General features: G+C 48.7%; 1 protein-coding gene and 1 long non-coding RNA gene across 3 annotated transcripts in view; one reads left to right on the top strand and one right to left on the bottom strand.

Annotated features, from left to right (window-relative positions):
• Window positions 1–21,617, top strand: part of CORO2B (coronin 2B) — a 128,161-nt gene extending 106,544 nt beyond the window's left edge. For both annotated transcript variants that reach the window (XM_039865200.1, XM_039865199.1), the window contains 9 exons: window positions 7,658–7,807; window positions 8,420–8,584; window positions 10,570–10,686; window positions 10,810–10,914; window positions 11,507–11,603; window positions 15,124–15,236; window positions 15,558–15,648; window positions 15,855–15,994; window positions 19,619–21,617. In XM_039865200.1, the coding sequence (XP_039721134.1) occupies window positions 7,658–7,807; window positions 8,420–8,584; window positions 10,570–10,686; window positions 10,810–10,914; window positions 11,507–11,603; window positions 15,124–15,236; window positions 15,558–15,648; window positions 15,855–15,994; window positions 19,619–19,750 (1,110 nt within the window). In that variant the 3' untranslated portion in view covers window positions 19,751–21,617. The remainder of the gene's footprint in view (window positions 1–7,657; window positions 7,808–8,419; window positions 8,585–10,569; window positions 10,687–10,809; window positions 10,915–11,506; window positions 11,604–15,123; window positions 15,237–15,557; window positions 15,649–15,854; window positions 15,995–19,618) is intronic.
• Window positions 21,618–23,390: 1,773 nt separating this feature from the next.
• Window positions 23,391–24,922, bottom strand: LOC120604469 (uncharacterized). The gene is made up of 3 exons (XR_005653352.1): window positions 24,002–24,922; window positions 23,563–23,893; window positions 23,391–23,532 (listed from the first exon to the last, which is right to left on the bottom strand). It is a non-coding gene; the product is annotated as an uncharacterized LOC120604469 (long non-coding RNA).
• Between the last annotated feature and the right edge of the window lie 1,849 nt (window positions 24,923–26,771).

Here is a 26,771-nt window from a genome sequence, read left to right as displayed (position 1 = left end):
CCAGGCTGCTGATCCACAGAGAAGGAGATTAAGTCTCCAGAGCAGAGAGGAACTAAGCTCTTGCTCTGGTTGCTAGTCCAGCTGCCCCAGAAGCAGCAGCTCAGAGCCCCGCTGGTCTCCACCCCTCCCCAGCCTCAGGGCCGAGGGTTGTGCTGTGGAGCCAACAAGCCCTTGAGGCTGGGGCCCAGTCCCTCCTGGAGAAGGGCACACTGAGGCCCAGGGGCAGCGCCTTGCCCCAGGTCACACGGAGTCCGAGTCTCAGGCAAGTGGGAACCCAGCCAGGTCTCTGAGCTAGTCACCAACAGCTGAGTAGCTTTACAGGTGAGGAAACTGAGGCTCAGGGCCATGAAGGACTCAGATCCATCAAATACTCAACGTTTACATCTCGGTGTCCTCGCTGTGCAAAGCCCACATGGCACCTCAACCAAGTCCTGGGAGGGTGGAATGTACAGGAAGTGGAACCTGCAGCTGCAGGGCAGGTAAGGAGGCTTGTCAACCTGCCCAGGCTGTTCTGACTGACCCTTGTGCCTCCATCAAACACCATGAGGGTAGGCCACTGAGACACCACCCTTGACCCACTCAGGCCCAAATGGTCAACGTACTGTGCACCAGACATAACATCTAGAACCAGGGTTAGAAGGTCAGTCAGCACACCTACTGTGTGCCAGGCACTGTGCTACACTCCAGGGCTGAGGAGGGAACCACCCCAACAGGCCCAGAGAGAAGCCGCTTCCGGAGGGTTTGGCCCATCTCCTGAAAGTGCCCGTGCACTCACTCTCACCTCTCCATGGCCCACCCCTCTTCTCAGAACATTCAGAGGACATTGAAGGGATCTAGAGAGACTTCACCTCCCTCCCTCATCCCTTGAAAAATCTCCAGTGAAATCCATCCCCCATGTCCCTCAGGCTCAGCTGCCCCTCCCCCAGAGTCCAAGGAGGTCCCCAGGAGCCTAACCCATCCCTCCAGGGATGGGGGAACATACCCAAAGCCCTTTCCCAAGGGCTCCTGTCCTGAGGGAGGGGTGGGGGCCGTAACTCTCCTGGCATCTGGCAGAATCCGGTTCTTTCTGCCGCTGGGTGATGTCACCTATTGTTGAAGGGCTGAGCTTTTTATAGCTTCTGCGGCAGCTAGGGAGGGTGGCTGGCAGGCAGCAGGAAAGGGTTCTATGGGTTTCCAAGCCTCCTGCTCTCAGCCCTTCTCCAGCAGCCACAGAGAGGTTTTTTGACATCTCAAGGAGAGAAGAGAGTGGTCCCAGGAGAGTGAGGGGGCGAGGAAGGCAGGCCCCTCTCCCCGGTGAGCCAAACTCAGCACCTTTCTTTTGCCTTCTTATATTCCTTTGCTCCTCCATCCAGTGGCTGCCCTCACCCACCCCACCTGACCCCACCTTCCCCAGAGATGATGCCCCTCCCAGAAGAGCTTGGGGTGGGATGGGGCAGGATGTCAGCCCTGCTGGAAGCAGCCAGAAACCACCTACCACCCTGCCTTCCTACATACTTGAAAACCAGTACCTCTTGGAGTTGGAAGGAAGCAACACACTCCTTTTAGAGACGGAAGGAGGCCCCAAGAGGCCTCCCTAACACACCTAGCAGCTGTAGGGAAACTGGCAGTGTGGCTCATTTGTTAAACAGCCGAGCTCAAGAGGCCATAGGCCTCGGTTCAGATCTTGGCTCTGCCACTTCACAGATGTAAAGAACAGGGTAGTTTGCCTTATTCTAGACCTCAGTTTGAATCCCATCTCCTCCCTTCCTAGCTGTGCAACCTAGGCAAATTTCCCAACTTCTCTGTGCCTCATTTCCTTACCCGTGTTAAGGATAACATCAATAATAATAATAATAGGTAGCACATATCCTTCCATGTGTCCAGCTCCACATTTACCATTTCACTTAATCCTCTAGCAAAGCACCTCACAGGACTCTCAGAAGTGGATGCTCAGTCATGCTTCCTTCTGGGTCCTCAGGTGGCCTCCCTCACCTCCCTGGGTTTGAAGTGATTTGTTTCTCACACTGGGAAATGGCTAGGTGGTCAGAAGATATCAACGCCGAGGTAGACTTTGAGATTCTACCTTTGTTCAGGTGAGTGACAATAAACTCAGTTTCTAGTAGTAAACAGAATAATTGGCGAGAAACGGGGCTGGGGGGTGGCGGGTTCCAGGAGCCTCCTGGCTCTGGGCAAGACCCTCACCATCTCTCTCTTCTCACAGCAGAAGACATGAGAGTTGCTGTGAGCTCAGTTCCAGGCATTGTATCTGTAGAGTGATCGGTCAGATGGAAAGCCTAGGGCCAAAGACCGTGCCGTGTCGTACGGCTAAACTGGACGCTTCCAGAGGGCAGAAACCGTATCTTGTACTTTCCCATTCCTCCCTACACTACTCCAAACAGAGTTGTTTTTTTTTTAAGTAAATATCAAGTGCTTTAGAGCCTGTTATCTTCCCCCAGCTACAAAGGACCACTGGGAACTCCAGCTCCTCCTCTGTGTTCCCATACCACAGATACAGACAGTAAGTACTGTCACTTTGCTGTAGCTGTGTAACAAGCAGATCCCCTAAACAGAGCATTCTTTCTCTTAGGAACAGTGTTGTGACAGGGCCTCACTAGGCCCTGACCCTAAGTCACCAGCAGCCATGACTCTCAATGTGTCAAAAGCAGAGAGAGACCCAACCAGACACCTTGGTAATCATGTCATAATTTCGGGGAGGAAATTTATGCTGCATTCTATAAAATGGAGACAGACTTTATATCACATGCATTAACTACACAAGGGTAACGAAGTGCACGTGAAAAGTATGAATCACATCTAAAATTTGACCTATATAAAACTTGTGTATAATCTTTAATCAATAATAAGCAAACATTGTTATACATTAATAAGTGCTTAGTAATCTGCTTGGTAGGGCATGGCATATATTTATACCTTTAGTCTTCATAGCAACTATAATTATAGGTAAAATTATTCTTACAGATGAGAAGACCGAGGCTCAGAGAGGCTAAGTAACTTGGCTAAAGTCTCACAGCCAGTTAAGTTCAGAGCCTGAATTTGAATGGAGTTTGTCAGACCACAAAGCTCTCTCTTTTTTGACCAGCTGCTCCCTCTCCCATGCACAGGGACACTGGTTTTGTAACTTTATTAACCATCCTTGTCAGCCGTCTTGCCTTGTCTGCAGGTGTCTGCCGTCTCCCCTACAAGACTGAAATATTTGACACCAAGGACCATCCCCCCATGTCTAAAGTGCGTGACACAGGGAGGGGCTGAGCATATTTTGTTGGATGAATATAACTGAAATAAACAAGGCTCTGACCCAGGGACCTATGAAGGGGACATAGGCACAGCTGGCTTGCCGGAGAGAGTGCTTTTGCTGCTTTTCCCCTCCCCTTCCTTCCAGAAATCCGGTTTGGCAGACCCTTTTGGGTTTCCTGTTGAATTGAAGTAACCTCCCAGAATAACCTCTGCACAGATCCACAGCACTTCTCCCACACCCATCCACTTTTTGCCTCCAACAAATCCCTTGAGTACTGAGAGACTGGAATTCCTTTTCCAGCTACTTAGGCCCACTGTGAACTCCAGCTCCTCCTCTGAGCTCCTATAGCATGTGGTGCCAACTGTTAGCTGTAGCGGTGGATCAAGGAGTTAGTCTCTTCCCGCCAAGGATACAGTTATTGATGCCAACAGCAGAGAAGTTTGAAAGATTAACTTACACTGTCTCAATGTGTGTATGAGAAAACCAAGGCCCTAGGAGGGAAGTGGGGGGATAAGGCAGGGAGCCTCTCTCCCTCTCTGTGGGACATTTTTCATCCGGGTTCCCCAAGCCCTCTGTGGAACCCTACTCCAGCAGTTATTGGTGAAAACAGCTCTCGGCTTCCCCCTCGCAGCCCTTCACCCCACGAGGTATGAATCTAGTCCAAGGGCTGAGCCTGAGCACAGACACAACCTACCCTCCCATCCTCTTAGCTTAACACCTAGGTTCTTAAGCAGAACTATTGCCCCCAACGAATCCACCCATGTGGCTAGAAAGCCTCACGAGGACTCTGAAGCCCAGTTTAATTTAACCCACATGCCTCTAAAAGGTGCATACATCTTAATTCATCATTTGGACGATGAGCCTGAGCCTCAGAGAGGTTAACCGGCTTTCGAAGTTCTTCCAGCTTGTCCGTGGTATTAGAGCCTGAGTGGACCCTCACTTCACAGCTTCCCCTTTGTCTCTACCTTAACTTGGCATGTGATTCAACCCAGGGATGCCTCAGTTAGCTGGCTGCTCAGTATTAGGCTGTTCTGGGAAAGGGTTTTTTCTCAGACTCCACCCAAGCAGTGCTCCTTTGGGCCTCAGTGACTAGGTGTGATACACACGGTCTCTGGCCTCCTCTGCCATCTGCCAGCCTGCTCCACACCAGCCAGGCTGATCTGTCTGCAATTTCCCCACCCACTGTGCCCAACCCACACACGCTGGTTGTTTTTCTGTCTCCCCACTCTTCCCCACATCTCCAACCTGTCTTTTCAAATGTGGGCCAACATCCCCTCTTTTAATCCTGCTTCTCCAAGACCCTCCCACCCTGTCACCCCCAAGACTGGATTCGAGGTTCCTCCAGTCCTGTGCTCCCAGGGTGTTATGCCGTGTGGGCCCCACTGTGTGCTGCTCAAGGGCAGGCACAAGGCAGGCTCAGCGCCCATCCCATTGGCCAGCAAGGGCTGAGCTCATAAGAGGTGTGTGTGAAAGGAATGAGGCTCAACTCTGTTTCAGAAGTCTTTCTCAAAGGTCAGAGGCCACTCTCCTGCCTCTGTTGACACTTAGGCATTGAATGACTTGGCATTTGTGTGTGTGTACACGTTTGTCCACTATTCTCAAGAGAAGGTATGAGGTGTCCACAGACAGGATCCTCTGCTCCCAAACGCCTCCACGCTGGCCCATCATTCTGCCCCTTTAGATCTCATCCCCTTGAGTCCGAAAGCTTCTTGAGTTTCCTACCCAAGTGCAGACGAGGGTGGCCAGTAGTCACAGAAAAAGACTCCCCATATTTCTAAGAATCAAAGAAATGCAAATCCAAACAATGGTTGAGATGGCATTTTTGATCTGATGGGCAAAAATCCATTTTTGAAGGTATAGTTTTAGAGACATAAGTGAAGAGGCAGACTCTATTGATGAAAACTGGAACAGATTTTGGGGACAATTTTGCAGTAACTATAATGAAACATATCTAGGTATGTGTCCTACAGGAATACTTGCACCCATGCATGAACTTGTATTACAGGGCTGCTCATCAGGGAAGGAATTGTAATAGGGAAAAAGGTGGACAGAACACAGGTGTCCATTAATAGAGGTTGATTAAATTCATCATGGCACAGTCATACAGCAGATGTCTCTCTGGCTACTTAAAAAGATGAGGTAGACCCATATGTAGTAGTGTAGAAAGATGCCCACTGTTGTTACATGAGAAAAGCAAGTTGTAGAAGTACATATATAATGGCATTCCTGTGGGTAAAAAAGAAAGAAATGTGTGTGAGAGAGAGGGGTGTAGGGGTGTGGCATATGCGGAGTGTGGTGTAGGGAAATATGGCGTGTGTGTGTGGTATGGTGATGTGTGTGGTATGTGTGCTTGTGGTGTGTGTGTCTAACCCAAGCATCAGTCTCCTCTCTTCAAGGATCACATTCCTCTAGTACATTTGGGGACAAGAGAAATATGTGTCTTACCAGTGACTACTGAGTTATCTGCCTGCATCCACACTCCACCATCCCACCATTTCCAGATCAGACCTCATCCCAGAAGGCCCTTGCACAGGGCCTGTGGAGAAAGGACCATGGGGTCCTTTACGTCACCTCCCTCCCCCAGGCCCACCACTCTGAAGGGTTGTGTGGAGAGCAGGAACAACCAAGGGAGATAAAAATGAGGATGGGAAAACATTCAACTGCCCCCTAATCATAATCTTTTTCTTGAATATGTTTTTGAAGCCAAGAATGGTGCACCTAAAGGTGACCCCAGTCCTTGATTGGACCTGCCTTTCTCACCCGGAAGCCCCCTGTGTCTGCACGTGCAGAGCTGGGTCTTCAGGAAAACACATGTGTGGGAAATACTCATTTTTACAGTCTGAAGAGGAAGCAGCAAGAAAGGAAACTGGCCAAGGAGATTTCCTTTGGGGCACCCCCAGTTCCCAGCCTTGCTCCCCTATCCTTGAGACTGCCTGTAACTGGCTTTCTTTAACATGCTCTCTCTGTTTATTCATAACCTTCAGAATTGTAATCAAATGGCTAATATTCTATACTGATATGACATTAAATTCTTCCCTTCATGTTGGTCATTTAGTGTTTCTAAATTTTATATATATATATATATATAACAGTGATCATCTTTGCACATAAAGATTTTTCTTATATTGGATTTTAAGAGTAAAATTACTAAATCAAAGAATATAACATAAATGTCTTTATGGTTTCTACTAAAGATGGCCAAATTTCTTCCAAAAGAATGACTCTGATTTATAACACTTCCAACACCAATTGAACCTACAAATTCCAGCATAATCTTGCCAGCAGTGGCTCTTTTTATTTTTTTAGTTGGCTATTTTAGAAGATTATAAATGGTATCTCAAAGCTGTTTTTCCTGTTTTTCTCCTTACTGGCAAGGGTGGAGTTCAGATTTTCAAAAGGTTTGTTTAAAGGTGTCCCAAGTTGTTGTCACATGTGCTCTTTCCTCCCCACCAGTTAGATCCTCATAAACAGCATTAGTGATGATAATAACAACAATCAGAACAAGAATTATAATTCCTTAGGTCTTTGGAGCACTTTATAGTTTACCAGTTTTTACAAGCAGTATCTCATTTTGTTCTGCCAGTAGGCAAAGCCAGGCAAAGATTTTCCCTATCTGTAGGTGAAACAGTTAAAACTCTGCAGAGTCTGTTGGCCTGAGAAATAAGCCCACTAGGGCTGGTGTAAATAATCTGGGGGGTTATTCAAAGATTGCAGAGAAACTGCCCAGTTTCTCTCTCTCTGGGACCATATGGTCTCTTCTCTCTGCTTCTCTGCAAGTCCCATCCTCCTCTCTGCAGATCATCTTTTTCTGCTTCTCTATTAGCATCCATAAGACTGGAAATGGCAGTTGCACCCAGGCTCTGCCCATCCTTTCGTCTCAGGCTTTAACATCTAATCAGTCTCTGCCCCTTAGTTCATCATCTCTCAGGGGGGACTCTGAGCCTCCCAGGCTCCCGGATGGGTTTCCCTTTGCTCAGGTGTCCATCCTGGGTGGGGAACAGAGTGGGGAACAAGGCTGTGTGATACAAAGAGAAAAGCTGGGTCTGAAGGTGAATCTCTTAGCGGGATGTGGGAAGGGAAGCAGAGATGGGCTTTTTAATACACTAGCTAAAAGCTGCTCAGTGTGTGGTCCTTTGGGTCTGGCTAGACCATAAAAATATGAACATGCCAGTAATAATAGTTGCCAAGGTCTGCAGAGACTTCTCAGAGAATACCCTCCCAAAGGCAGAGAGGAGATAGCCTCTTTCCTCTCTAACCACACCGTGGAAACTTCCCACAGGGCTCAGTCAGGCTCTGCCCACCACCCTGGCCAGGAGGCTCCTCACCAAGCAAGTCTCTGAAAGCCTGGTGACCGAGGGAGACGCCATCAGGGTCTTCTCTTGGCCCTGCCCACCTAGCCGAGGCCCTCTGTCCCTCCTGCAGGTGCGGATCTGGGAGATCCCCGAGGGCGGGCTGAAGCGGAACATGACAGAGGCTCTCCTGGAGATGCACGGGCACAGCCGGCGTGTGGGGCTGGTCGAGTGGCACCCCACCACCAACAACATCCTGTTCAGTGCTGGCTATGACTACAAGGTGGGCAGCCTAGTGAGCAGTGGAGATGGGGAGGGAGAGAGGAGGGCATCTTTGGGGAAACATTATTACTTTCCTGAGCATGTTAACCAATATCATCTCATTATTCATTCATTCATTCATTCATTCATTCACTACACACAACTAAGTATCTTCTGTGCGCTCCATCATTCCTCGAGTCCACAGAGGCCGGAGGTGTCTGTACTGCCTACTGCGACACTGAGGGACTGGAGGTGACTGCCCACTTTGTGCCCACACTCTCCTGGTAGGGAAAAGGAGAACCAAACCTGCTGGAGGGGAGAGCCCCGGCCCCAACCCCCGGCATGCCCTCAAAAGAGGTGTTCCAGTCACTGGAACCTGGCACAAAGAACATGTTCTTGCTAGTAGCAGAACTGAGCCCAGGCTGGGCTGGGGTCTGCCTAAGGATATAGTGGATTTGTGTGACAGGGACACATTAGCCTTTGTTACAGAACTCAACAATACCATCCTGCATCCCAGCACACCTCCACCCTGCACAAGGCATCTCTCCCAGGACCATCAGGTGGGGACTGGAGACAGATGCCCCATGACAGCAGAAGCAGGCTGACCCCGCCTCCTGCGTGTCCACTCTCCCAGGTCCTCATCTGGAACCTGGATGTGGGTGAACCCGTGAAGATGATCGACTGCCACTCGGACGTGATCCTCTGCATGTCCTTCAACACCGACGGCAGCCTCCTCACCACCACGTGCAAGGACAAGAAGCTGCGTGTGATTGAGCCCCGTTCTGGCCGCATTCTGCAGGTGAAGCCCACATGTTTTTGAGGGGACGGGAAGATACTGGGGTCTGGGGCTTGGCTTTCAACCAGGTCTGGGGAAAGGCAGCGCCAGCTCCCCTCTCCCATGCACCTGGCCTGTACCTCTGTTGACCAGCCTGTCTATGCTGGACCTTCCTCAGGAGCCCTGCCTTGTTCTTGGTAGGGAGGGGCTCTAGTACCATTTCTCACCCACTGCACCACACCCCCCGCCCCCAGATGGGATTCATCTGTCCTGCTCTGGAGGCCAAGCTGGTGATGCCCTTCAATGTGTGAATCTCTGAATGTTGACCCCACTAGGAGGGTATTTGGACTCACTGCTCAGCCATCTGCATGGGACAAGCCTGGTGGAAATAGCTCGGGGTGCCAGCCTCACGGATGGCTCTAAGCGGGGAGGTTGATGGTGAACTTAGTTCCAGTTTTGATCTTTGAGTCTTCTGGGTCTTGACTGTGAGGAAGGGATTAGATGCCATTTAGGACTAAGAAATTAACATTTCTTGGACACCTACTTCGTACCAGTCACTAGGGGGGATGGAAAATTTGGATAAAATTTGAGATATATCTCCTACACAAGAAAGAATTAATGGTGACCTGGTTGTGTTCACCTAGGAAGACTCCAGTATTGTAAGAACAAAAAGTCATTTACTACTACTACAAATAATAATAATTATCCTAGTTATCAGCATCATTAGTATTAACCAACATTTACTCAGAGCTCACTGTGTGGCATGCACTGGACTACGGGCTCTGCTTTGTCACCTCATTTAATCCTCGTGACAGTCCTCTGAGGTGGGCACTGTTTCTCTTCCCATTTCACGCATGGGAACGCTGAGCCTTGGAGAGTCAGAGACTAGAATCCCACAGTCATGAAGGAGCTATGATTCAAACCTAGCCAGATGGACCCCCAGAGCCCAGGCTGGGCAGAAAACGTGTGAGAGAGCAGAGAACCCAACCTCCGCCTCACGTCTGGGGACACGAGCCCAGAGAAGGTGAGAGGCTCCTCCCAGGTTACATTTTTTTTGGCAGAACATGGAACTAAAATCCAGGGCAAGTGACACCAACCTGGGTCTTAGCACTGCTCTGCCAGCCTCTCGTTTCTACCTGATGCTGACTCATCCTGGCAGAGAACCATTCTGTGTCAGGAAGAAAAGGAAGTGTCATGGCTGGGTCTCAGGAGAGGAGGTAGAGGACAGCTCTGTTAGTAGGAGCCCCTGGTGAAGTGAGTCATCAAACAATGACCCAGCATGAGTCCCCTATCCTCCTGAGCCTCAGTTTTCTCATCCTCAGATTCCTGCGGTAGATGTTGTGTGGGTTAAAAGAGACACCCTGCTGAGAGCACCTGGCCCATTGCAGACCCTGCTTGGGCTGGGTCTTGTTTAGCTCCCCCTTCCCTGTCCACTCCCGGCTCTGGGGCGTGACAGGGAGGCCTGGTTTCCCAGTCCCAGTGCTCCACTCTTCCTCAGCACCTATATTTGTTTCCTGGGGCTGCTATAACAAATTACCACACATGGGGTGACTTACAGTCACAGAAACGATTCTCTCCCAGTTCTGGAGGCCAGAAATCTGACATCAAAGTGTCAGCAGGGCCACACTCCCTCCGGAGGCTCTGGGGAGAATCCTTCCTTGCCTTCTCCAGCTTCTGGTGGCTGCTGGCTTCCTTGGCTTATGGCTGCATCACTCCCAGCTCTGCCTCTACAGTCACATCACCTTCTCCTCTGTGTCTGTGGAATCTCCTTCTGCCTGTTTCTTATATGATGGCATATAGGGCCCGCTTGTATAATCCAGGGGACTCCCCTCATATCTCAAGGCCCTGAACTTAAAATTACATCTGCTAAGTCCTTTTTTCCAAATAAGGAAACATTCGCAGGTTCCAGGGATTAAGACGTGAAGTATCTTCTGGGGGCCACCAATGCAGCCCACTACAGGACCCTGGTGTCTGGGCCCCTGACTCACCAGCTTTCTCTTCCCCGCCAGGAGGCGAACTGCAAAAACCACAGAGTGAACCGGGTGGTGTTTCTGGGGAACATGAAGAGGCTTCTCACGACAGGGGTGTCCAGGTGGAACACAAGACAGATTGCCCTCTGGGACCAGGTCAGCTGCAAGGAGGCCGGGAGGTGACATAAAAGGACTGTAGCTCTGGGGCTTTGCTGGGGTTTGGGAAAGTGAGGTGCCATCCTGCCAGGACATAAGCTGATACCGGCCCCCTCCCCACAGGAGGACCTATCCATGCCTCTGATCGAGGAGGAAATTGATGGGCTCTCTGGCCTCCTATTCCCCTTCTACGATGCGGACACCCACATGCTCTACTTGGCTGGAAAGGTAGCAGAGGGTGGTGGAGGGACTGGGAAAGCCTGTGGGATACCCCTGCCCCTGTTGGGCCCCTGCTCCTGCCCTAACCCCCTAAGAAGAGCCAGCCTAACCTCTTGTGCCTTCTCCTGACCCAACCTGGGTCTTATCCTCTTCCATCGAAACCTACCCTCAACCTGACATTTATTCTTACTAAAGTGTCCATGGTTGAGAAGTCCTTCAGAGGTGGATTGGAGAGGGAGAAGGTTTTACATTGGAATAAAAATCAGAGCCTAAAGTGTAGAACAATGACTAAGGATGGAATTTGAGGCAGCTGTTAAGAGATCTCTGACAAATATGGCTTTGTTTGCCAGAAAAGCTGTCTCCACAAACACACACTACACACACACACACACACACACACACACACAATATAATTTCTCAAATACACACACTCTACCACCCCCAGGAAGTCCCCTGTGGCAGACCCACCAAGATCCTAGAGGCCAGGTCTCCTTGGTTTTGACCACTCCGAGGCGCAGTAGAGGCTCTCTTCAGCAGACCCATGGACCAGGGCTCAGCCCGCCCCTCTCCCTTCCTCACTTCTCTTTCTCCTTGCCCCCAGGGAGATGGAAATATCCGGTACTATGAGATCAGCACTGAGAAGCCCTACCTGAGTTACCTCATGGAGTTCCGTTCCCCAGCTCCACAGAAAGGTCTAGGTGAGGGGTCCAGAGGCTGCCATGGCTATTAAGTTGTAGAATGAGAGACTGGACTTTTGGCATGTGGGTTACACCCTACCACCGCCCCACCCACCCCCCAAATGAAAAATCAGACTCAGAAGGCCATACCAAGTCAGAATAGGACCTACAGATGCTGCCTTGTGAAGGTCAGCCTGCCAATCTTCGGCCGCCTGTCACCTCCTACTTGACCAGCTCATCCTTCCATGATGTTTGGCATTTTCCACAATCTATGGTCATCAGCAGCCCATGGAGGCATGCACGGTGTTTTCATTCCTGTTTACAAATGGGGAGGCTGAAGCTTAACATTTTGACATTGGTGGGAGGTGGTTCAGTAACTAAAGGTCAAAGCGGGGTCTAGACCAGGCCCCTTCCCGAAGCCTCTGGGAATCCAGGACTCCCAGTCCCCAGGAACAGCTCTGTCTTTGCCTGAGAAGAGGAAGTTCCAGGGTATCCTCATCAATGCATCCCAAGGCTCCCAAATTTTCAGGCAAATTTAAGAGAGGGCGTCAGGATTGATGGAGTCTAGTGAGTCAGGATCAGGGTGAGAAGTTTTTCACACCCCACACTCCCCAGCCACTAAGGTCTTATAATAAAATTTTCATTCCTGTTAACTAATACTTGCCAATGCATACAATTCAACAATTCCCCCATTAGGGTCTGAATCACCCAGCGTAGGAAATTCCTTCAGGGGCTCCATCTCTACCTCTCCTTGGAGAGAACTTGAATCTGGCTTATTCCCTCTGGGGATCAGATATTATGGACAGGTTCTGAGGGCCAGCTTCAGAGGCATCAGGGCTGGAAGGGCCTAGGAGCCCACCTTAGTGACCAACAGCACAGTGGAGGCCTAGAGATGTGCCTAAGGTCCTAGTGACCATTCCACCAACTTCACCCTTCCCCAACTCTCTGCCATCCCCACCCCACTCACTGTCACCACTTCATCAGATAATATAAAAGGCAGCCTGGACTTTGGAGTCCAAACTAGGTTATATTATGATTCAACTGTGTACTTAACCCCTCTGATCTCAGTTTCCTCATCTGTAAAATGGGGATAATAAAACCTACCTTGCAGGGCTGTTGTAAAGCTTAGAGACCATGTATACAAGGCAGCTGGCAGAACATCTGGATCCTCCCTCTCCTTCACATTGTTGTTCTACAAACATTTACTGGGCACCAGCTGCATGCCAGACCCTGTATTAGATCCAGGAGTACAGTGATAAATAAAACAGAACATGGCCTTACATTCCACTGAGGAGCAGACAGACAATAAATAAATAAGAATATATTGGATAATAGTAAGTTCTAAGCAGAGAATCAAATGGGGTGCTAGAACAGGTAGTGACTGGGGGCAATTTTAGACCAAGTAGTCAGAGGAGTCCTCGCTGTGGAGGTGACATCGTAAGCCTGGAATGTTCTAGGAACAGAAGGGAGGTCAGTGTAGACTCTATAACATATTGGAAGATGGGGAGAGTGTTAAGAGATGAAGTTACAGAAGTGAGCAGGGGCTGGATCCCATGGGATATGTAAGACAGGGTTATTTGTCAAGGTTCTCCAGAGAAACAACCAAATATATATGTGTGTATATAGAGAGATATATTTATCAATAGATAGATAGATAGATAGATAGATAGATAGATAAATAGATAGATAGATGATAGATAGATAGATAGATAGATAGACATTTATGTAGATAGATATAGATAGATATAGATGATATAAATATAGATATAGATGATATAGATATATAGATATTTATGAGGAATTGGCTCATGTGATTATGGAGGCTGAGAAGTCCCACAACCTAATGTCTATAAGCTGGAGACCCAGGAAAGCCAGAGCTATAATTCAGTCCAAATCTGAAAGCCTGAGGACCAGAGAAGCTGAGAGTGAACATCCCAGTTTGATGGCAGGAGAAGATGAGATGAGATGTCCCAGCTCAAGCAGTGAGGCGAGATAAAAGGGGTGAACTCCTCCTTCCTCTGCCTTTTGTTCCATTCAGGCCCTCAATGAATTGGATGATGCTCACCCACACTGGGGAGGGCAATCTATTTTACTGAGTCCACCAACACAGGAAAAGAGTTTGGATTTTATCAAAAACTGATTAGAGGATTTTCTTTTTCTTGGGTGGGTGGGTGGTTAGGAGATGAGACAATGTGATGTGATCTGAAAGTTTAGCTGAAGATTCCTCTGGCTTCTGTAGGGAGAGTGGGTTTGGGAGAATGGGTTTTTGAAAAGGCAGGAGGGAGGCAGAGAGACCAGTTAGGAGGCAATTGTGAACTTCTGGGCAAGAGAGGTTGGTAACTAAGGGAACGGCATGACAATGGGGTGAAGGGTGTGAATCCAGAAGATGTGTAGTAAGTAGGGTCAGCAGAACTTGGGGAGCAGGGAAGGCAGAGGAAGGAACCAAGGGAAACCGTTTCTCCTTGTTCTTCTCACCTGCGGCCACTACTGAGCATTTACCATAAGCCCGGCACTTTCAAAGATTCAGAGTGGCTAAGAAACTCACCCCAGGCAGGTCACATAGCTGCTAGGTGGCAGAGCTGGAACTCGTACCCAAGTCTGCTGGCTCCAAATCCCACTTGGGTACCATTACGCCACTTCCCTCCAGCTCCTGGAATTCCCTTATCTGGAAGAGCAACCTGCCATTCCAGTTATTCACGTCATGGAGAAAGAAGCTAACGTTATCTGTGCTAATCACCGTGCCAAGCAATTAATGAGTACGTTTGCATTCAATCCCCAACCATCTCACGAAGGGCCACTACTGTCCTCCTTTAACCAGCCAAGGAATCTGAAGCTCAGAAAGATAGTGATTTGCTCAAGGACTCCCAGCCAGAAACAGAGGCAGAGCCAGGATTGAAATCCAGGTCTGTCCAACCCCAAAGCTTGTTTTCCTAACGCCACACTGCACTGCTCCCTCAGTTGGTGTTCAATAGATTCAACTTTTAAGGACACAGTAGCTAGTGCACACACAGAGACAATCATACATGCAGACACTCTTGGCTCTCGAAGACTGATGACAGAACAGCATTCAGGCTACATTTAAACCTCAGGGGTACATAGGGAAAGGTCTCTCCCTTCGATCTCTATGAAGACTGGGGACACAGAGGCTTCAGGAAGGCAGTTCATTTCAAAAGATGATGGGTTCTATGGCTTATACTGTGACAACGCTTTGTGACCTTGGGCAAGACCCTTCCCTTCTGAACCTCAAGAGTCTCATTTATAAAAAGAATGGATTAGATTCCAATATATCTGCATCCCCTTCCAGTTCTCAAAGGCCCCAGTTCTAAAGCATGCACTTTGGTGAGGCAGATCTGGCTTATTTGAGACATTAACACCAGAGACAGAGCTGACTCAAGAAGCCCTCAGCCCACTCTGCATGAGTCATTGCCTTCAAACCTAGTGCCCACCACCTGGGTCTTTCCCCTGGCTAAGGACATCAGGGAGGAGGGACACTGGGGGTATCCGGAACCCCACAGAGCCAGCCACATGTGCCTGTCCACAGGGGTCATGCCCAAACACGGGCTGGATGTGTCGGCCTGCGAGGTGTTCCGCTTCTACAAGCTGGTGACTCTCAAGGGCCTGATCGAGCCCATCTCCATGATCGTGCCCCGGAGGGTGAGTGGGGCTCCCAAGGGCCCCTACTTTGAATTCTAGCTTATTGGCCACTGACTGTAAGCCTGGAGGAGCCCTCTTCCTGTGGACTGGGGTCTTCAGGCTCAGTTTGGGGTGGGGGGTGGAGGACATTCTAAGATGAGACAGTTCGGCTTACTAATGAACTCAGGGTGGGAATTCCAAGTGGGAGACACTGTGAATGCAAAGGCTTAGAGGCAGGAAAGCCTGTGGTTAGAGATCAGCAGGGAGAAAAGTCTGACTAGAAAGCAGGGGTTTTTCTCAGCAGCCCCCCATCTGTCCTCTCTTTTGTTCCCCCCACTGCAGTCAGATTCCTACCAGGAAGATATTTATCCCATGACACCAGGCACGGAGCCAGCTCTGACTCCTGATGAATGGCTGAGAGGTATCAACCGAGGTAGGTACAGGAAGGATTGGGCTTCACAGAAGAGGCTAAGAGTCTGCGAGCTTTGCCTTCAGTCTGGCTCACCCCATTTCTCTTGCATATTCTCCCATTGGAACTTCCGCTCGCACTCGGGCAACTGTCAAGCGTGGTGGAAATGAAAGTGCATCACTTGATGTTCCTTCGATTGTCAGCGAAAATATGTCCCTTGCCTTTTTTAGATCCCGTGCTGATGTCTTTGAAAGAAGGCTATAAGAAGTCCTCGAAAATGGTATTTAAGGCTCCCATCAAAGAAAAGAAGAGTGTTGTGGTCAATGGAATAGATTTATTAGAAAATGTCCCACCCAGGACAGAGAATGAGGTAAGGAATATAAGTTATTACCTCCACAGGCCCTGGGAAGAGCAAAACCTTTACATTTCAATTACGGGCTTCAGGCCTTTAAGCCAGCTTCATTCTGAGGCCTTTTTCTTTCTGTGACAAATACCTTAAGTAGCCTGCTATTGGCTTCCATTGCCTCTGACCTCAATAAATAGAGACTGAGATATCACAAGGATATTGATTCCCCTCCCCCAATCCTCAAATCGACTAACCCACACAGCTACATGTCTCCTCATGAATCCATTCTGGAATGCTGCTGTCATTTGGTGTTATAAGAGATATAAATTCCTGACTCGCACAGGAAAGCCAGGCTCATGCATTCCAGCACTGCCTTCCTCCCTGGCGTTGTAGTAATGATGGGGTCTGACAATTTCCTGTTTCTGTGGAAGAGGTCAGGTGCTTATGGAAATGCTCTTTGTACCATTTGGAATCGGCGCAACTCATTTAGGGACAACCATAGATGGGCCTTGGCCATGCCCCCAAAACCTTCTCTTTCCAACCACACCTTCAGTCTCTGGTGCCAGCACAGTTCAGCTCAGCCAGAATTCACAGAATGCCTACTGTATGCTGGGCACTTGACTTGACACAGCTGAAGTATAGATGGCTATGTGGATCCACCTGCATTTGAATCCTGGCTCTCCCATTTCCTGGCTTTGCCTGAACAAGTTTCCTGACCTAAGTCCATTGCCTCATGGAAAAATGGGGATATGAAATGCTATGAGCATTAAAGAGATAATCCCTAAGTGTCTATCCAGCACTCTCCCTGGCTCACATGAAGTGTTCAAGGAGACTAACTGTATTAGCTATCTATTGCTATGTAGCAACTTACAATGACTTAAACCCACAAATGTTTATTATCTCATAGTTTCTGTGGGTGCTTCTGACTCAGGTTCTCTCAGGAGGGTGTAAACTGTCAGCCAGGGGTGCAGTCACATCTGAGGGCTTATCTACTTCCAAGTTCACTCACATGATGGCTGGCAGAACTCATTTTCTCACAGGTTGATGGAGTAAGAGTCTCAGTTCTTCATGGGCTGTCAGCCAGAGGGCCCCCAGGTCCTTGCCACATGGCCCTCTCCATAGGGCAACTCACAACATGGCAACTGGCTTCCCTCGGAGTGAGTGAGGAAGAGAGGGTGTCCAGGATGGATGCCACAGTCTTCTTGTGACCTAACTTTGGAAACCACATCCCATCACCACTGCCATATTCTATGCATTCGAAGCAAATTACTAGGTCTAGCCCACCCTTGAGGGGAGGGGATAATATAAGGGCCATCTTAGTGTCTTCTTGTTATACCAGCTTACAACTATCACTATTATTTATAAAAATAAGACTATTCCTGAACTCCGGGATCTCACAATCTTAAAGGGGAAACTGACAGGTAAACTGATAATTGTTATAAAATATGTTTATGTGCCATTATAGAGGGTTGGATGAAATCATGTGATAAATGGGATTTTTTTTTTTTCCCAAAAATAATCCCTGAGGAATGTGGTGCAGGAGAAGTGGGCAGGAGTAGATCCTAGGAATAGATAGATATCAAGGAGGAGATGCAGTAACACATGTCATTTGTCAAAGCTGGCTGATGAGTACTTAGAGGTTCATGATGCTAGTCTTTATAGTTTTGCAGATATTTGGCATTTTCCATTAAAATATTTTTTTTCTGAGTACCTTAGGAAGGTAGAGGTACCTGAGTTGCTGTGCTAACCCAGGTGAGTCATAACAAGAGCCTGAGCTTGGTTCTAGTACCAGCCGTAAAGAAGGCAAAGTTGAATAGTAGTTAAATCTAATAACATTCAGCTATAGACTTGTCTATATGAATCAGAACTGAGGACCTGGAGGAAAATTTTAAAGGGTCTCTGAGCAGACTCTCCCTATACTAAAGCTTGTGCACTATCTTCATTGAAAATAAATTTACTCAGAGCCTGCTAATTCTGGTTTATCCCATTAGCAAATGGAGCTGTAAATAGTAGACACATTGTTCTAAGTGTGAAGAGATGACCAGTAGTTTGATACAGGAAAAGAGACTTAGGGTTGCACAACTCTGTAACTACTAAAAAATCACTAAATTGTACACTTAAAATGAGTGAAATTTATGGAATGTGAATTATACCTCAATAAAGCCTTTTTTAAACAAAAGCTGACAAAAATTATACAAAAAAATTGATAATTTGGAAGGCACAGGAATGTGTAGGAGCAAACAGCATATCTTCCTTCACACAAAACCAGGACTGGTTTGTTGGTTAATAAAAAAAGAAAATGTCAGTTAAAGGAGGAGAATCATAAAAATGATATCTACATTCTTTAAACCATTTATTTTCATTTAAAACATATTGATTCATTCAATATATTTTGATGCAGGACCAAGACCATCTCTTTGAGGAGATCCCTGGTTGGGATCTGGTATGTCTTTCCCAAATAAATCACACTTTAACTCCAACTTCCAGGGTTGCTTTTTTGTTTTTTTTTTGTTTTTGTTTTTGTTTTTAACCTGCAACAAGATCTTAAAGTCAATCTGAAAACAAAAGAAAAAAAACCCTACTTTTTTTTCAAAGTTTTCCTCAGTTATTTTTTAAGACAGATTTATTGAGATTTAATTTACTTATGTTAAAATTCATCCTTTGTAGTGTACAGTTCTATAAGTTTTGACAAATGCGTAAAAGTTTTAATAGTCATGTAACCACTATCCCACGATCAAGATATAGAATATTCCCCAATCTTTTGTGATTATATCACCCACACCTCATTCACAGCAACATTTTTAGCATCACCTTTACCAAGATTTTTCTAAAATATTCAACGTAGTTTTTATAGAAACAGCAACTCTCCTTTGTACTCATATCTCATCAGTTTATATCATATTTAATTAAATGGTGTAATTACAAATGAGCCTCACACCAGGAAGGCTGAGGATAAATCCAACTGCTTGTTGGTAACATTCAAATCAAGTGTCTGGGCTCCTCATTAGCCTCTGCCTTCCAGAGCCCAGTATTCTGTGGGGATCTGTCAGTCTGTTTTACAGAAGAAGTGGAGAGACTGGTTAACCCAGTAGGCCATCTAAGTGAGGGTTTGTCAGATACCTGTGCTTTGCCCATGCCAGCAAATGAATCACTGCCTGGTACAAACTTTGGTGTGCCTGTGTTTGTCCCAAAACATCAGGAAAAAAGCTGGATTCCATTCTGTATCCTAAGCCTCCTCAAGAAGAGAAGGATGCAAAACATTTGAGAAAGATTTCCATCCAGAATGGTAACTAAAAGTATTAAGTTTGGACCTCTAAAAGGATAAGCTTGGGATGTTTGGAAAACTAGCCTGTATGGACTCACCCCTTCCTCAGTGACCCTGAATCGGGCCCAGGACAAAAATCAGGTCCGTTTTTCCTACATCGCAGCAGAAAGTAGGAGCCATGAGCTGTGTCTGGAGAAGGGAGAGCTGTGGTGACATTAGTCACCTGGGACATTAAAGTGGAGGGAGCAGTGGAAGACCTGAGGGAGGAAGACCAGAGGCTTCTATGGGGAGAGTGGGGCTCTGGGTACCCACTCGAGAAATCACCTTCTCACTTGCTCTCTCCTGGCCTGGCCCTCCGTGGCCCCCTCTCTTCCTCCATTCAGCTCCTCCGAATGTTCTTCCGGCAGCAGGATGAGATTCGGCGATTGAAAGAGGAGCTGGCCCAGAAGGACATCCGAATTCGGCAGCTACAGCTGGAACTGAAGAACTTGCGCAACAGCCCGAAGAACTGTTAGCTCCCCGGTGGGGGCTGCTTTCTAAGCCAATCTCTCCGTTGTTTCTACCTGTCCCTTAACTTCTTCTTATCCTGTGACCCCAGAGACAGAGCCAGGATGATGGAAGCTGGGGGAGAGCCTGAGGACCCCACCTGCCACCTCAAGAACTGGAAGCTGATCTTTGACCTCTTGACCTCATGCTAATAAAAGTCCCCAGCCTCTCCTGGAGACCCACCGCTGGCAGCCCCTTTCCCTGCCACCCCAGGAGCCTCGGCTTCCCCTGGCTGGGCAAAGACTACGGACTCCCCGAGGGGTGCCCTCAGTGGACCAAGGAGCAGAGGAAGAAACCAGGACCCCGGTAGATTAGAATTAGAACTTTTCCCCTGCGAAAGGGCTGCTGCTAGGACATCTCAGCACCCTCTGCTGGGGCTCATAGATAGCATCCCTGATGGACCACACTGTCAGGGCTGTATGGCAGGCATCACCTGTTCTCCCTTCCCTTCCCCCACCTTCCTCAGCAGCCCTGGAAGCCAGATTCACCTGACAAGGGTTGCAAGCAGCCCCGCTCCTTTCTGTCTCTTGCCCCCTCTCTCTTGACTTCAGGGAATTAAGAGGATTGTTCGCCAAGGCCATAATGACCCTTTGCCTTCCCATGATTCTCTTCAAAGCTCTTGCAATACCCTTTTCCCATTTAATTTGTGAGGCAGGCAGGGTAGAGAATAGTGTCCCCATTTTACAAATGACAAAACTGAGAGTTGCACTTACTAAGTCACTCAGCAGGTCAACAGTGGACCTAAGACCAGGACCTAGGGTATCCAACCCCAGGCCAGAGCCCTGCCCACTGCATCAAGATGCCAATCCCCTGGGGGCTTCACCAGTGCCCAGGTATCTGCAGAATGAGAACTGGAAGCCACTTCTACCGTCTGCCCAACACCAGTAGTGCCAATGTGTCACACTGCCCAGTTGAGGCCCCTCACACTCAGTGCCCCTCCATCCCCCTGGCCTCCACCCTCTGCTCCCCACCAGGGGACTCCTTCTGAGATGAGGCCTCTTCTTCCTAGAAGCCGAGGCTGAGGAGTGTGGAGTCCAGCCCTGGGGAAGGCAGAGCTAGGGTCAGATTGCTTCGAGGGGTGGATGATGCTCTGTGTGTGTCTCTCGCCACTATTATCTCAGCCACTTTCAGCCTTACACTTGTAGAATGACCACAGCCCCTCACATTGGTATAGCACTTTAAAGTTTACATAGTTCTTTGGCACATGGGATCTCATTTGAGTCTCCCATTCGCTCCAGGATGTAGGGAGCACTCTCTCCACTTGGCAGATAAGGAAATTGAGCAGTGGCCCGAGGTCACAAGACTCTGAGATACCACATTTCATTTGGTCTTCTACACGTTTTCTTTTTTTTCCTCCTTCTTTTCTCCCTTCATTTCCCACTACCCACAGGGTTCATAAACACTGTTCATCTAGAAAAGTCACAGTTTGGGGGTGAGATCAGGCCTGGGAATCAAGAAATGGATGCCCACCTTTCTCTCTCATTCGCTAGGATCTACTAGACACATTATGCTCCACACCTGCCTTTCCCATGGCCACCCTGCAGAACACCCATCCACACAGGCCGGGGCTCCCTAAGCCCCTGCAGGTGATCAGCACAGGGAAAGCCCCCCAACTTCTTGGGCTTTTTCTCCGAGAAAGTTTCACCCCTTGGCCAGCTGAAGCAGGGTCTCCTCACTCTCCCCATCCCCTGAAGCTAGACAGTGTCAGCTCTCATCTCCCCCTCCCCACACTTCTTGAGCTTTTTTTTCTTCCCCATTGACCTTTGTGGTCTTCTGTGATTATTTATGCTGCCTCCCAACGATAGAATTGAAATAAAATGTTTTCAACTTATCAAACCTGGGCATGGCCATCTCATTTAACCCCAGGTGGTTACTGCTCTTGGTTACCATGGTATCTTGATGTTCGACTCCCCAGGCACAGTTCCTTTGCCTTTCTGGTACAACAAACCACATCTGTATCTACAGATATAATTTCACACTTTCATTCACTTCAGCAAGGCTTCTGAACCTCAGCACTATTGACATTTGGGGCCTGATAATTCTTTGCTACGAAGGCTGTCCTATGCGCTATAAGGTGTTTAGCGGCATCCCTGGCCTCTACTGACCAGATGCCATAGCAACTCCCATCCAGGTGTGATAAACGAAAATGTCTTTAGATATCACCCAATATTTCTTGGGATGTCAAAATAGCCCCCAGTCGAGAACCACTGTTCTGCAGTTATTCAGCAGGCATCTGCTCTGTATCTATCCCTGTATTGGGATCTGGGGGACACCAACATTTTACACTGGAATGATACTTCTCAGTTTACAAAAACACTGTTCCATATATGTGGCTCTTGATCTTCATTCACAGCAGCTCTAGGTGGTATGTGCTAATATTATTCCCATTTCCAAGAAGAGCAGTCAGGTCCAGACATGCTTGAGGTCACTCAGCTGGTATGGTAGGGAAGACACAAAAGGATATGGATATCATGAGCCCAGAGCCAGAGAAGGCACATGCTCCAATTCCCTAGCCAGTCTCAGTGCTGGGCCAAGTCTGTTCTGGGAAGAGGGCTGGGGCCTGTCGTGAACAATGGATGCTGGGCAGGGACCGCCAGCCACTGAAACACCCTCGTCGCTCACCAAGCCAGCATTGTGATGGAGTAGAGTTGTCAGGCTGCAGGGTGGACAAGCATGTAGCCGTGCGGACCCCACGGGAAACTCAGAAGAGCCAGAGGAAAACAAAGTCTTAGGAAAGAGGGCTGGAGAGAAAATGAATAAAGGGCTGCAGAGGAGCAGTGACGGGTTGCCCCAGCTCTGCCGCTGACAGAGTGTGTGACACTGAGTGATCCACTTCTCCTCTCTGAGCCTCACTTTCTCCATCTCTAAAATGAGGGGATTAGACAATTTCAGGGTCCCTTCCTGATCTGCCACTAAAGTTTCTATTATACAGCAGTTGGGAGAACGGAATAAGTCTCCAAGACCACCCACTTTCTAGCATGAGTGGTGCAAAGGAGAAATCTATCAGGGGAAGGGAAGCAGCAGGATGGCTTCCTACAGTGGTTGGTGCAAAAAAGTATTTTTGCTAAACATGAATTTGAACATAGACACCCCTGGAGTTTCTACTCTAGATCAGTTCACAAAGTCCTGGGCTTGAAAGAACTGCTACAGTCATTGAGAGCCTGGCCTTCATAAGGTCTTTCTCTTGGGATACTGAGGAAGATGGAGCTGGTTCCTTGACTGAAGCTCCACCCCCCTGGGCCCACAAAGCAGGTGAATGGACTAAGTGATCTGTCCCATGTATGCTTCTATCCCACCAATTCTGAGCTTACCTGCGTGGCTCTTTAATCACTACTCACTATGTCAAATTGTCCAAGATCAAGGTCAAGTGTGATTTCCCTGCCAAGTAGCCTGTTTTCCCCACTGCATTTGTTGAGTATCCCCTCAATTCCTCATTGGTTGTCTGTGTGTCCTTTGGTTCTTCATATACTAGAATATGTTCCATGCCTAGTCTGTTACGCTGATCCTGTTCCAGTTTTGGCCTAGCCCACCACATTGCTTCAATTATTGTAACAATGGAAGAGAGCAAGGCCCACCCCCACCCCACCCCCCAGCTCTTTGAACCCATTCCCACTGTCATATTCTCCACCAGGTATTTGTTCTTATCTTTTCTTCAATAAGGACATCTTAGGCTAAACTCCAGATCATTCTCTTGTTTGGAGAGGTCCCTCCTGGGCATGCTTAGAACTCCTTGTCCTGCCCATGAAATCTACTTGGATTTTCAACTCAGTCTAACACACACTGAGTAGCTGGATCTATTCAGTACCGGGTGCTGGGAATCCAGAGACAGGAAAGACTCAGGCTTGCCCTCAACGGTCTCCAGCCAGTGGTCAATCCATGGGCATCATGCCTCCCAGCAGGATATAGAACCCTTGGAGGCTGGAATGAACTTCACCCTCTGCTGGGTTCAGCATGGAGTAGGCAGCCGTTGTGGAATTTGCTGACTCCCAGGTTCTCTTCCAGCCAGCCTCCTGAGAGCCCAAGATGGACTTGGGCATTTATAGACTGTCTCCTGGTGCTGGGCAAACATCCCAGACTGCCAGTGGACCGTGCAGGACGTGGCTGCTTCTTCACTGTGGGGAATGACTTCATATTGAAAACACCTCCCCCCCACCCTACCCCCTTACACACAAGGCTTCCACCCTTCAGCCTTGCTGCATGGAATTGGAGCAGGCACTTACCTCGACCACAGGAAGCATTACCACATCCCCTGGGTTGGCCAGCCTGAAGACTGCAGGCCTGTGATGCAGGACGGGGAAGAGGGCCCTGTCTGGGACTTTAGCAGAAGCTCCTTGTATTCTGTGCATGTTTCTATTTGGTAACAACCTACGCCTTGACTTTCCTTGGAATTTTAATTCAGTAACAAACACAAATGGGTCAGTCTTTCTTAGAGAGACAAGGTGAACATCTACAGGGGTCCGTCCGAGGAGTTTTAGGAAGCTCTTGTCCCACAGCCTCTCCCTTACACATGCCTGTCATACTGCCTGGAATCCTCCCATTAATGCACAGTCCCTTTGGGTTAAGCACTGCCCTTGCATTGCCCTATTCAACTCAGATCCCCCCAGGTAGAGATGCTAATGTGAATAGGGTTAACAGATGGAGAGAAGGAAACACAGGGACAATGAAAAGGGGTGGGTCTAAATAGGAGAAGGGAAGTAGGGACACTGAAGACAGATCTTGGATTTCAAGGTCACAGTGATTAAGGCAAGATTCAAAGACCAGGAAGTTTTCTAGGAGCTTGGATCCAGCCAGCAGGTGGCAGATTATTGCCTTCCTATCAAGTCCATTTTTCCTAAACTGGGTTCACTCTGCCACCTGCCACCCCACCCCAGAGTTAATGACCCAACAAGAGGCACCAGGGCCTCGTGGCAAAGCAGGCACACGGGATAGCCAGGATCTGAAACACCCCAAGTATAGGAGAAGGGAGGCTCAAAAGAGGCCAGCCGACTTTCCCACTACCCCCACCTCATCTGTCTCCAAGGAGTGGCCAGAGGAGGGCGCTCACCTCATCGTCTTCCTCAGAGGCCGCCTGCCCTGAATAGTTGGAAAAGAGGCTGGATCTGAGTTTCTATCCCAGCCCAGCCCCTGACCTGCTCTGTGACCTTGAGCAGCTTCCCCGCCCTTCTACCCCGCCCCCGGCATGGGACAATGATAGGGAGGAGCCTGGAGAGTCTGCAATTCGATGAGGCTTAGGGCCGAGGAGGTGGCAGAAGGAGGAACAGGGAACTTGAAGGGGAGGGAAGAAAAGGCGGGGAGGGAGGAGCAGGGGTTCAGGCCAGCTCTGGGGCTCAGCAGCTCCAGCCCGTTCAGTCTCCAGGAAGTTCCAGATGAGAGAAACGGGAGTGGTGTCCCAGGCACGGATACAGCCCCGGGCCAGAGGAAGAGGGGTCGCGGCCAGGCCGCGAAAGCCCTGAATCCTAGCCCCGGGAAGCTGGACTCCACGCGCTGCGACGAGGAGCCAAGGAAAGGCTTGGAAGCAGGAATGGACACCTCCCTTGCTTCTGCGAGGGAGAAGGATTTGAGGGCAGCCCTGAAGCCGGAAGCTGAGTCGGGGCTCCTAAGCAGTGGGCAGTCCTCGGGGAAGGGGGCGGGGGCGCGTGGGCTGCTGCAGTGGTTAGGACAGACTTTAGAATGCACATTTTTGGTCGGGGTGGAGGGTGGTGCAGGCGGGAGTAAGGAGAGAAGGGAGTATGGGGGTAGAGGGAGGAGACCTCCCAGAAATGCATCCAGAGCTGAGATGGGAGATAAGCCGCCCCCCGCTAACAGTTGGGGTCCTCCGCAGAGATAGACACGGAGCTCTATACCTTTCTTAAACCAGCACCATCCCCAACAGGGTACCTCGGACAGTGCTGGCTGCACCCTGCTTAGCAAGTAAGTGTCCTTTGGACTACCTGACAGAACCCCAAAACTTGGGTTCTTTTATCACCGAAAGGCCTGGCTGCCCCCTGGGGCTGCTTGGCGCTGACATGTGAAAGTCCCCCCCGCCCCTCCCCAGGGTTTCTCACCCTAACTTGTTCCCCACCAGCCTCTCAGGATGTCTGAAATTCACATCCTTGTTTATCCTTTGACTAAATAATTTGTAATGATAATGAAAATAGGTTATTTTTCTTTCTCTCTTTGCCTACAGGGAGATTTGAGAGTTTTCATTCAAAAACCATTTTGTCAAGTGCCTTTTCTGCATCAAGTATTATCCCAGGTGCTGGAACTAAGGAAATGAACAAGATGTGATTCTTGCTCTCAAAGAGCTTCCACTCTAATTAGTAATTAAAATTCTATGCAGTGCAGAGAAAAATGTCTGCAAGGACTGAGATGATTAACTGATTATCTCAGAGGGATAGGATAACGGGTTAATTCAATGTTTTTTAATATCTGCATTTTGCTATAACAAATGATTTTTCAATAAGAGAAGGTATTTTTAGTTTTAAAGGTATTTTAAACACATGCAAAAGCTTAGGATTTGCCAATAACTGTTTCCCCTGGGGTGGAATCTCTAGTTTGTTCTGTACAGTCCACCGAGGCACTTGGCTTTTCCTCCCATATCACCACTGTCCCTCTGCCCATGTGGGTAGTTGGATGGGGTGAGTAGACTCTGGCCAGATGTCACTTCTGTTGGAAACTTTCTGAAATGCAGGGTTCTGACAGGAGGCCCCCAGCTCCCCACCTCTGAGATGCACAGCTCACATAGTTCCCTGCACAAAGTTGGCGACAGATTTTCACCAGGCCTTAGCTCAGCCTTCCCCGAAACCACTTGATGCAGACTTGGCCTTCCCTGATCCCTCTAAATCTGGTCCCACCGACTGATCTCCTCCTTCTCCACCCCAAGTATCCCCAGTTCTGAATCTTGCCTGTGGAGGAGCAGGGTGCGCTGGTTTTTCACGCATCCTAGTTTCAGTCTACTGTGGCATAAACCCTATGGCCTGCTTCTCTGGCATTGAGTCCTTTCTTCTCTTC

The sequence above is a fragment of the Pteropus medius genome, unplaced genomic scaffold (assembly GCF_902729225.1).
Source record: "Pteropus medius unplaced genomic scaffold, Ma_sr-lr_union100, whole genome shotgun sequence".
In the NCBI taxonomy this organism is placed as follows: Eukaryota; Metazoa; Chordata; class Mammalia; order Chiroptera; family Pteropodidae; genus Pteropus; species Pteropus medius.
This window is presented reverse-complemented; position numbering and strand designations above follow the sequence as displayed.